Source organism: Phaseolus vulgaris, chromosome 7 (assembly GCF_000499845.2).
Source record: "Phaseolus vulgaris cultivar G19833 chromosome 7, P. vulgaris v2.0, whole genome shotgun sequence".
Taxonomy (NCBI): domain Eukaryota; kingdom Viridiplantae; phylum Streptophyta; class Magnoliopsida; order Fabales; family Fabaceae; genus Phaseolus; species Phaseolus vulgaris.
Window position 1 is genome coordinate 39,243,338 of NC_023753.2, and position 11,644 is coordinate 39,254,981.

Consider the following 11,644-nt stretch of genomic DNA (forward strand, 5'->3'; position numbering starts at 1 on the left):
TAATAATTGGTCGATTAAGTTGATTGAACAAGATATTGATATGTCTCTCCCAAAAATTCATGAGAAAGATTAAAGAAAAAGGTCAAACTCAAAGGATATTATATATATATATATATGAAAAGATTATCATAACATTTATTATTTTCTTAAATATTATGACATCAGTTATAAAAACTTGTATACTAATATTATGATTCTTTATTATTGTTGTGATCCATCTCTATGCTACAATATTTAGTTTGTAATTAATGTTGAATTGATAATTTTAATTATAGTGTCAAGTAATTTATTTTAAAAAAGACTAATTATATTTATATGTATATATGATCATATGATGAAAAAGGATAGTTGGAGGCCCTTAAAATAAAATATACACGGTTTTAATAATGTAATAACTTATATTGTATTTTAAGTTAAAATAATAAAATATAATAAAAAAATAATTTTTAAGGCATATAAGTGGGTTAATCCAGTTACGTTAAAGCAGAATTAGTGAAATTAATTAATGATTAAGAGATAGGTAATGAATTTCTAAACATGATCCAAGTTTTCTAATTTGGCTCAATAAGAAATGTCCACTAAAATAATATAAATAACACATATTTCAAGAATCAAGTACGTAATCATAATCGAGTGTTGAATATTAAAACTGATTTTAGCGTTAATAATGTTTTCTGCGAGTACCGTCGTCCGAGTATTGGTTACGATAACACCGAGAGGTATAACGAGTAGACGGAAGGAAATGAACTTGTTTGAAGAGAAAATGAAGTGTTATATATACTACTGACATAGAAAAGAGTGTAGTAGTCTCAATAATTTTCTATATCCAATCCCATTCGAAAATAATTTTACTTATGTAAAATATAGTAAAAAGAAGAACCATGTATATCCATTATTCATCACAATGACAGGGTAACATGATGAATCTGTTAAACATTAAACAAAATCAAATTGAAAGTCCACCTATTATCTCAAAACTAACTAACTACATCTCTCTGAACAAAAACCAGAAGGTGATGGCTCATGTGACAGCACTTATAGACAGAAGAACACAGAACATGAACGATACTTTAACAACCTGTGATTCTTGATTGATAATATGAAGAAAATATATTTTGGTCGTTTTATATAAAAACTAAAATTTTAGATAAAGAAATAGAGTTGTCCGTAAGTTGTTTTCAAAAATAAAAAATTGGTAAAAACCACCCTGTAATTTAGTTATGCTAATCAACACTTGCATGTGGCAACAAAACATTGCAGAAAAAAGTGAAAAAAGAGAATGCTTCCGAGAAAAATGCATGCATGCATGAGTCTTTTTCTATTTTGGGTAGTAGACAACCTTTCGTTTGTTTCTCGTATTCTTCGCAGATGACAACGTGGGCAAAACCAGAATCACTCATCTCTTTCTCTCTCTCCCATGCACCATCCATGCACAAAAGTGTTGTCATCAACGTAACCGAAACCAACACCATAGCATTAATATTCATGCACTCTCTCTCTCATCACCTCATTTAACACAAATAAAACCAATTCCTTCTCTCCACCCATTTTTGACAGAACAAATATATATATAGTCATTCTTCTGGTCGCCGCCACCATTCACCGTTAGGTTTGCGACCCACCTCCCATCTTCTCCTCATGGGTCTGCAAACCCGCCGAGAATCATATTCAGGCCCTTTGCCTTTTGCTACACAACATCGGAAAGATTCCAGTTATTCTCATCACCGATGTCACAACAGTCTTCCGATTCTTTACGACGGTGAGAACAATCTGATCTCACCGTTGGAAAAACTCGAAAGACTGAGCCAAGATGATATCAGGGAATGTGCTTATGAAATCTTTTTCACCGCTTGCCGGTCCTCGCCGGGATTTGGGAGCCGGCAAGTGCACTCCTTTTACCTGAATAACCAGGAAAACGAGGCGAAGTCACCGAATGTGGTGATGTCGCCGACGAGCAAGGTGAAGCGGGCCCTGGGGTTGAAGATGTTGAAGAGGTCACCATCAAGGAGAATGGTGTCTGGTGGCAGTGGCGGGTCGTCGTCGCCGAAAGGGGGAGGCAGCCCTTTTCATAACACCACGCCACCGTTTAGGCCGCGGCGGCCGATGACTTCTGCAGAGATCATGAGGCAACAGATGAAAGTGACTGAGCACAACGATAATCGGTTAAGGAAAACCATGAGCAGGACCCTTGTTGGCCAAGTATGTAATAAGCATATGCATAGGTTTTTTTATCAGCAGAAAAAATCGATAAATAGGGATCAATTCCAACTTTTATACAAAACACTTCGACAGACATGTCGAAAAAACCAAAACACATAAAGAAACTAACAACTAATTTCAGAACATCACGAAAAGCTACTTAAACCGAAAAATCTAAAGCAAACACCAAAGAAAGGGTAAATCCAGATCAAAACCAACAACACACAAAAATAACAACCAGATCGAAAGAATATATACCAATGGATTAAGACACAGCCAAGTTTTTAGTTGAGCTAAAAGAAAAAACTTTAGAGTGATTTATCACACCACCTTTAAAAATAATTTTATTTCTATGACAGCAAACCTCCCTTAATATTGTGATGTTTTTGAAAACTAAATTAACAATTCAGATGCATTACATTACAAAGCATATGCATGATTGCATGCGTGCACGTAATATGTTGCTAGTTTAGTAATTATTATTTGAAATCGTTTTGGTTGTGCTTTTATGTTTTGTGTTGAAATTATTATATGGTGACTTTGAAAGGTGAGAAGAAAGAAGAAGGTTAGATATATGAATTAACTTGTTTTCTCTTTTTGGACATGATTTTTGCTTACCTTTTGATTCAACTTCATTATTATGATTTCTGTGATTTGTTGTAATTTTGTGACCATATTTTGTTTTGGTTATATTGTATATTTTCGGGTTCATTATTAACATGCAATATACAGGGTGTAGAACATCTCAAAAGAGGGTAATTTTACATTTGATGTATTACTAACACATGCAATTTTGTTAGAAAAGAGGACAAGGTTATATTTATATCTATATGTTTGTCTGTGTGTGTGACAATCAAACAAATTATTGGTCAGAATGGCATAGTTCATATAAAAAAATGAACTAGACTTGTGAAGCCGAATTACTTTTAAAAATATATTGAGAATGTATAGTGTTTAGACATTCAAGTTAATTTGTTATGGATGTTGATATGTTGAAAAATCGTAAAAACATGTAATTCACACTTCAATAAATTAATATTTTATTTATTTTTATTTTCTTTTTTAATTTAAAATATTATTATATTATTATAAGTGTTTGTTAAATGTTAGTCATTTACAATGTTCTTAACAAAACTTTTCTCATTTGTTATTATCCTCAAACAAAAAGAAAAAAAAAGGAAAAGGATTACATGTCTAGCTACATTGGTTTTGTTGCTTCCATTTTGCACATTTTGGACTTAATTAGGGTGATTTCATTTCATTTCATTGAATTGATAATAACAACCAATAATTTGAAACAGAACAGGCTAACTAAAAGTTACTCTTAGTTTCAAACTTGCTCTCAAGTTTATCTGCTTGAAATTTTTCATTCAGATCCTGAGGTTTAGTGAGGAACAAAATGAAGACATAGCTTATAATAATGAGTAGAGTATGAAAAAAAAAAAACTTTTGATACATTGAACTTTTTTGTTGGATAGATTATTACTAACTATAACCATAAACATATTTAGAGCACTGGTTTGGTCTAACTTTCTCAAAATGTTGCAACATTGCAGGCAGGAAGAAGAGCAGAAACTATCATTCTTCCCTTGGAACTTCTGAGGCACCTAAAACCCTCTGAATTTAGTGATTCCATTGAGTATCACATGTGGCAAAAGAGACAGCTCAGAGTCCTTGAAGCAGGACTTCTCCTACACCCATCAATCCCTATAGAAAAGGCCACCACCTTTGCCCTGCGCCTTAGGGACGTCATTCGAAGTGGTGAGTCAAAACCTATAGACACTGGTAAGAACTCTGACACTTTGAGAACCCTTTCCAACTCAGTAGTTTCCTTGGCATGGAGAAGTTCCAATGGTACCCCCACTGATATTTGTCACTGGGCTGATGGATTCCCTTTCAACATTCACTTGTACACTTCTCTTCTTCAAGCCATTTTTGACAATAGGGATGACACATTAGTCCTTGATGAGGTTGATGAGCTCCTTGAGTTGATGAAGAAGACATGGTCCATCTTGGGAATCACTAGGGCTGTTCACAATGTGTGCTTCACTTGGGTGTTGTTTCAACAGTATGTGGTAACTGGGCAGATAGAACCTGACCTTCTCTGTGCCACACATGCCATGTTGTCTGAGGTAGCCGTTGATGCTAAAAGGGAAAAGGAATCATTCTATGTGAAGTTATTGACATCAGTGTTGAGTTCAATCTTGGGCTGGGCTGAGAAGAGATTGGTTAATTATCATGAGTATTTCCAGAGAGGAAATATTTGCCAATTAGAAAATGTTCTTCCTGTGGTGTTGTTAGTCTCACAGATTCTAGGTGAAGATCTCACATTATCTGATGATGTGGGAGGGGGAAAGAAAGGAGATATAACCATAGTGGACTCATCTGGGGATAGGGTTGACTATTACATTAGATCTACCATAAAAAGTTCATTTGAAAAGGTTTGTTTCTAAACTTATCTTCTCATTACACCTTGGTATGTTAGATTATAGTGCATGGGTGTGTACATTTAGTCATTTTTATGAATGCAGGTAATTGAGGAGGTGAATGCCAAGGCTATTGAAATGGAAATAAAGGGAGAGTTCGGTGATATTCTACTTCATCTAGCTCAGGAGATTGAAGATTTGGCAATGAAAGAAAGAGAGAATTTTACTCCAATGCTACAAAAATGGCACCCAGCAGCAGGAGCAGTTGCAGGAATGATGTTGCATAGCTGCTACGGGCATGTGCTGAGACAATATTTAGGTGATGTGACCTCTCTGACTCGTGAGACCGTGGAGGTGTTGCAAAGGGCTGAGAAGGTAGAAAAGGTTCTGCTCCAACTGGTGGTTGAGGACTGTGGTGAGGATAATGCTAAAACAGTTATGAGAGAGATGGTTCCGTATGAAGTTGATTCAATCATATTGAACCTCCTGAGAAAATGGATAAATGAAGCGTTGAGCAGTGCAAGAGATTGTTTGCAAAGAGCAAAAGAAACTGAAGTAAGTTTTGGGTTTCTTTCCATCAAAGATTAAAAGGAAGGATACAATTAAGAACATTTGTTATTTATAGTAGAACTGAGAATGAATTTTTAATTTCCTCTCTCTTTCACTGCAGACATGGAATCCAAAATCCAAATCAGAGCCCCATGCACCATCAGTCGTAGAACTGTTGAAATGTGCTAAGACAGCTGTGGAACAATTCTTTAAAATTCCAATAGGAATAACAGAAGATATAGTTCAAGAACTTGCAGATGGATTAGAAAGCCTATTCCAGGACTACATGATGTTTGTCACAACATGTGGTAAGTATTGTTTTTTTTATCAACAAAAAAGAATAAATAAATGTGAACCACTTCACAGGTGATTCAACCCTTATACAAACCGGAAAAAAAAACACTTAGTCTCACCCTACCTCTACTAAAAACAAAATACTTGCAAACACCCAAAACTCACCAAAGAAACCAACAAACGGCCTAACACATCATTTAACCATCCTCATACAAACCAAAAGGTTAAAACATCAGTCAGAATAAGAGAAAACAGTTGAAGTCACCTTGAACATAACCCAATACCAAACTTTTAAGTGAACCATGTGGTAAGTATTGTGCCAATGCAAAAACAATCAAAGTCGTTCTCTCTAGAGAATAAATAATACACATGAAAACTATTAAACTGGAGATTTCTATTTTACTTGGTGCAACTGGGATTGTTTATTTGCACATGGAAGTAAACAATTCTTGCAAGACTGCGATACTTATCACTTATAGGCCTAACCAATCAAAATAGTTAAGATAGCACAAACACAAGCATCAATAAGAACTTTACTATAAATTTAATGCATTTTTAACTTTTGATTAATAATCACTATGTTGATGCAAAAATTGCAATTTACCTATGCAAAATGGTGAGCAATCCAATATGTTTCAGGTACAAAGCAGAGCTATATTCCTTCACTTCCCCCTTTGACAAGATGCAACAGAGACTCAAAGTTCATCAAGTTGTGGAGGAAAGCTAGTCCTTGTGGTGCTAATTCCTCAGATATAGATCACATAAGTGAAGGTCATCATCCTAGACCATCAACCAGCCGTGGCACACAACGCCTCTATGTTCGTCTCAATACCTTACACTACCTCCTCTCTCACATCAATGTCATTGAGAAATCACTCTCTCATACTCCTGGTGTGATCCCTTCCCCAAACCGCAAACACAGTGGTCCCTATTTTGAAATAATCAATTCCTCCATCCCAGCAGCATGTCAACATGTCTCAGAAGTTGCAGCATATCGCCTCATATTCCTAGATTCTAATTCAGCCTTCTATGGTGGCCTCTATCTTGGTGATGTAGCCAATTCACGCATTCAGCCAGCATTGAGGATTCTCAAGCAAAACATCACATTGATGACTACACTTGTGACAGACAGAGCTCAAGCACTTGCAATGAGAGAAGTGATGAAGGCCTCCTTTGATGCATTCCTCATGGTTTTGCTTGCAGGTGGAAGCTCAAGGGTGTTCAACAGGTCTGAACATGTGATGATCCAAGACGACTTTGAGAGCTTGAACAGGGTTTTCTGCACTAGTGGGGAGGGACTAATAGCAGAAAACTTGGTGGAGAAAGAGGCTGCAGTTGTGAAAGGTGTCATTGCACTGATGGGGCAATACACCGAACAACTGATGGACGATTTCAGCATTGCTACATGTGAAACAAGTGGGATTGGAGTCATGGGAAATGGACACAAATTGCCTATGCCACCTACCACAGGAAGGTGGAATAGATCAGATCCAAACACAATATTGAGGGTGTTGTGCCATAGAAATGACAGATCTGCAAATCTTTTCTTGAAGAGGACATTTCAGTTAGCAAAGAGAAGGTGAAGCCAAAACTGTTGTATCTCTTGCTGAAGTTTAGCACAAAGATAGCATTGACAATGATGCATCTCTTGCTCTATAATTCTTGCTTGTGACAAGAAAAGAGAGAAGGATTGCATATTTGGAAGCACACAAGGGTGAAGAAAGCAATGCTTTGCTTTCATCATTAGGCATTGAAACACACAAAGACACTAATGCAGAATATTTGATGAATTGTATTATAAGTACAACAAAATATTCTTTTATTGTTTTTTTTGGGAGATAAAGAGAGAAGGAAAAAAATGGCAGTTTCTTAGCTTAGTTTTTGATGTTGCATATATTAAGTAGGCCTACACATACTGCTCTCAGAATTTGTGTTTGTAATTAATCAATTAGCTGAAAGGAAAAAAATGTATTTTCTTTTCTAACTTTAGTGCTAACTAAAATGGCTTCTTTCAAAAAGGACACTAATTAAAATGCTGTTCTTCAACTTAATAATGTGCATAACAAAAGAACAGTAACAGTGTTTTCCAAACATCATACAACAACTTTTTCTTAAAACCAAAATGGTTCACATCATTAATGAAGCTGATGCATGAGTGCATTCTGTTACACAATTTTTAGCTATGCATGTTTATTTATGTAACAATCACTCTCAAATTATTTAGTAAAATTTGACTCAATTCTGTTAAACAAAATTCTCAATAAGCATTTCTAGAAAAGAAAAATCAAACAAAAAAATAAAATATCTTTTATAAGTGAAAATTAGTTTATATATAAATTAATTTATAAAAGTTTGTTTACATGACCTCTAAATTTTTATTTGTAGCTTAATACGATATTCAGTATATCACTTTTCACTTTAGGTCACATGTTAATACGAGAAAAAAAGTTACCTAAAAGTGATATAAATAACGATTTTTATCTGTTACTTTAATTTATAAAATTAAAAAAGTTCACAAAGACTATGACATATAGTTAAGTTTAAATACATATTTAATTTCTAGATACTTTTTTTTAATATTTTATAGTTTGAGACACTAATTAATATAGCAACATTTTAAAATTGTAAGAATTAAAAGAATGTATTACTTTCTTTCTCTCACTTTCTTTGTTTATTTTATTTTTCTTTCTTGTATATATTCTAAAGTTATAATGTGAAATAATATTTTATTAAGGAGAAAGCTATCAAATTAGTTGTTTATAAAGTGTAAAGCATTGATAAGTGATTAAAAAGTTATGCACCTTAAATTCATTTAGGTAGAACTTAAACCTTTTTCATAACTGTTTAAAATAAGTTTTAGGACATTATATTTGAGTTGATTTTATTTTAAACTATAATTTTTTTTAAAGTATACAGATAAAATAATTTAAATTTATTGAATTTAAATATTAAATAATCGTTAATAATTAAAAAATATTAATACTAGTGATTTTTTTGTTATGTTATTATTCAATCAAAGTTATTAGGATATTTTTTTAATGAATATTGACAAAACTTTTTATTCTTTTTCATTAATGTAAATAACAATTATTTAAACATGCATTGATCATAGTTATTATTACATTATTGGTTTGATTTTTTTTATTTTGTGACTTCTATTTATAATGTAGGTGCTGAAAAAATCTTTCACCTACCATTAATAAAAAACAACCCTAATTAATGTTGATAGAAGTTTTTTTTAATAAAAAATTAGAAAAAAGAATATTGACAAAGAATAATATTAATGTAGTTGTTAAAGAAACTAATAATTACAGTAATAAAACAAATAATCATGATACATAGTCATTTTTTTTTTCTTTACATCCAAAAAAAATCTCTTCAATTATGTGAGAAAACTCAGGTTAATATAAAAAAATAAGAATTATTTATAAAAAAATCCCTACCAATATGTAAATAAAAACTCATATAAACATCAACTAAAAAGTTAAAAAAAAATAAAAAATATCAGCAATAAAGATTGAATAACGGGAATCACTTAAGGTGGTTCGACCTTATACATACCTATATAATATGAATCAATTTCTCAGGTCTCCCAAACCAACAAAATGAGAGAAACAAAAAAAATCTACCACTAAAAATTCGTATAAACCCGTACAATCCCGTACAAATTTAAAAAGTTAAAAATATTAAAAAAATTCTAATTAACATTGATTATAAATAACTCAACTTACATTTTTTTTAGAAAAGTAACTCTAATTAATATAGGTTGAAATCACCAACGCATAATATGAAAATAAACTTCCACATAAATTTATAAATAACGTGTTTGTTATTAATAAAAACCACTATAAATAGTGACTAAGGAAACTCTAAATAGTATTTGTCACAAAATAATTTTTGCCTAACATTAATACTAAAATCATTTCCACATTTATAAAAAAATATTAAGATTGTGATAAACCTTGATTAATTCAACATTGTCTTAATCTTAACTAAACTGATAATATCTTAATTAAAATGGAGTTGAAAAAAAATATAAATAAATAAATAAATTTGAGATCATGAAAATTTTCAAAATCTTATTTTTTTTAATAGAATTTGAAATTATATAATTTTAAAAAATATTTAAATTAATTTTTGTTATAGTTCTTATAATAACTTTTAATGTTGTTAGTTATTTAGACTTGTCAAAATTTTGGAGGATTAAGTTAATATTTTTAAGTTGATGGTCCACATTATTCTATCTCACTTAATCTCAAAAAAGTGGGTTAAAGACAAAATCATTTAAAAAAACAATCAAAATAAGAATTAGTTTAACAAATTATTTTATTTATATTATATCATTTGAAGTAACTTAAATCATTAACATTTATAAATTAAGTTTTATTATTAATTAATTATAATAAAATATTTTAATACGTAAAAGATCATATTTATTTTATTTTATTCAATTAAAAATATTAATTAATCAATTAACGAATATTTTTACAAATAAATGTATTTAAAAATATATAAATAAAAAATAATAATAAAATTAACCAAGATTTCCAACTTGTTTTTGTATAAACAACAATTCAAACAAAATACAGTTAGAATTTTTTAAAACCAACACAATCTTTGTGTTTTTCCTTACCAATTATCACAAAAATCTCCTTCATGAACTGTCAGGACAGTGTGAAGGAAAAATAAGACAACAAAGTAGGAAAAATAATAATTTTTTTTAATTTTATTATTTATATTATCATTTTATTTATTTATTTACTGTATAAAATGAATAAATTAATTAATTAAGAGTCATTTTTAACTTTTAACTAACATTGTAATAAAATAAACTCAACATAATTAATCATATAAAGCTAATTTAAACTTCGGTAAAAAAATTCTCATTAAGAACTTTCCTTAGTGGCTTTCCAATTTCTTAGAATACAAAGATTCCTAAAACATACATAAAAACAAAATTATCAATAATAAGAAGAAACCAGAAAATAAAAAATTGATAATCTATAACTATTAATAAAATAATAATTCTCTTTATGATTATGTACACAATTTGTTAATAATCTTACTTTTATCAATTATGGGTAAATAAGTTAGTTCTTCAACCTTTTTCTTCTTTTCCTTTCAACATTTGCATCTTTTATAGATAATGTTGGAGTGAATATTTTTGTTGTTGTATAAAAGTAAAAACAAAAATATAAATTTAAGAGATACGTTATGAATCCTCAAATTTTAGTACTAGTGAGTTGTTATTTTTTTTTTAAATATAATTGATATTGAATGAAGTCTTTAAGAAGTCGATTCACATTATTTATCACATTTTTAAAAAAACTGTTTCACTTAATTTATCCATCATCCATTTTAGAGTGACTCATAATACCATGGAACGATGATGATCGTAGGTTGACATATAAGTCTAAAGAACGGTTTTAAAATCATGTACATCATTCAATTCAATCGTTTAAAGAACAATTTCAATCATATAAGATAACTTACTCAAGTGATCCAAGACATGGGAAACCATACATGAAAATTTTATTTTACCTTTTATGTTTTCTATATGTTTACTTAACTATCTACAATAAAATAAAACCAGTGTAATAAAATTATAAAAATGATTTATTTTTTAACTTTTTATGATTTTTTTTATAAATTTAATAATATTCTTTAGTTTGATAAGTATGAAAATAATTTATTTTATTTTTTACTTTATGTTATCATAAGAAAAAGATAAAGACATGTGAGCATATACATGTGTGGGAGTATGCATTTTTATTAGTATTTTATATTGTTCATGCTAAGGAGATGAGACTCATAAAACTATTGAAGTCTTTGTCTTCTTTATTCGGGCAGGTCGCTAGGGTTTCACCGTGATCCTTCCGGTCTTCACGCTACTCCTTCAGCTCTTAGTCTCGGGTGAATGCCAAATGGGGAGGTACCTATAGAAGGCACTCCGACGCTTAAGTCAGTAAAGAGTGTGTTCGACACTCGGACGTGTGTACCGTAATAATGACGTAACTTGTTCCTTAGAATGTGTGTTATTTATATTATTTTAATGTGCTTATCTCGTTTGGGTCTGATTAATGAAATTGATCACACCTATGGTTGCATTACCTAATTCTTAACGGTGGTTTAACTTCACTAACCTTGGTTTGAGCGTTAATGGTTAATTGTGTCGA

General features: G+C 30.9%; 1 protein-coding gene and 1 long non-coding RNA gene across 2 annotated transcripts; one reads left to right on the forward strand and one right to left on the reverse strand.

The window, feature by feature from the left end:
- The first annotated feature begins 1,462 nt into the window (after positions 1-1,462).
- On the forward strand, positions 1,463-7,464 carry LOC137827477 (protein unc-13 homolog). The gene is made up of 5 exons (XM_068633637.1): positions 1,463-2,199; positions 3,756-4,640; positions 4,731-5,180; positions 5,296-5,482; positions 6,108-7,464. The coding sequence occupies exons 1-5, from the start codon at positions 1,639-1,641 to the stop codon at positions 7,049-7,051; spliced, it is 3,027 nt and encodes a 1,008-aa protein (XP_068489738.1). The 5' UTR covers positions 1,463-1,638; the 3' UTR covers positions 7,052-7,464.
- LOC137827478 (uncharacterized) lies at positions 3,508-6,207 on the reverse strand. Its single transcript, XR_011083756.1, has 2 exons — positions 6,073-6,207; positions 3,508-5,111 (listed from the first exon to the last, which is right to left on the reverse strand). It is a non-coding gene; the product is annotated as an uncharacterized lncRNA (long non-coding RNA).
- Positions 7,465-11,644: the final 4,180 nt, after the last annotated feature.

Coding starts and splice junctions, on each gene's coding strand:
- LOC137827477 (XM_068633637.1), top strand. CDS start 1,639: ATGGGTCTGCAAACCCGCCGAGAATCATATTCAGGCCCTTTGCCTTTT. Junction 2,200..3,755: donor GCAGGACCCTTGTTGGCCAA/GTATGTAATAAG, acceptor GCAACATTGCAG/GCAGGAAGAAGAGCAGAAAC. Junction 4,641..4,730: donor TAAAAAGTTCATTTGAAAAG/GTTTGTTTCTAA, acceptor TTATGAATGCAG/GTAATTGAGGAGGTGAATGC.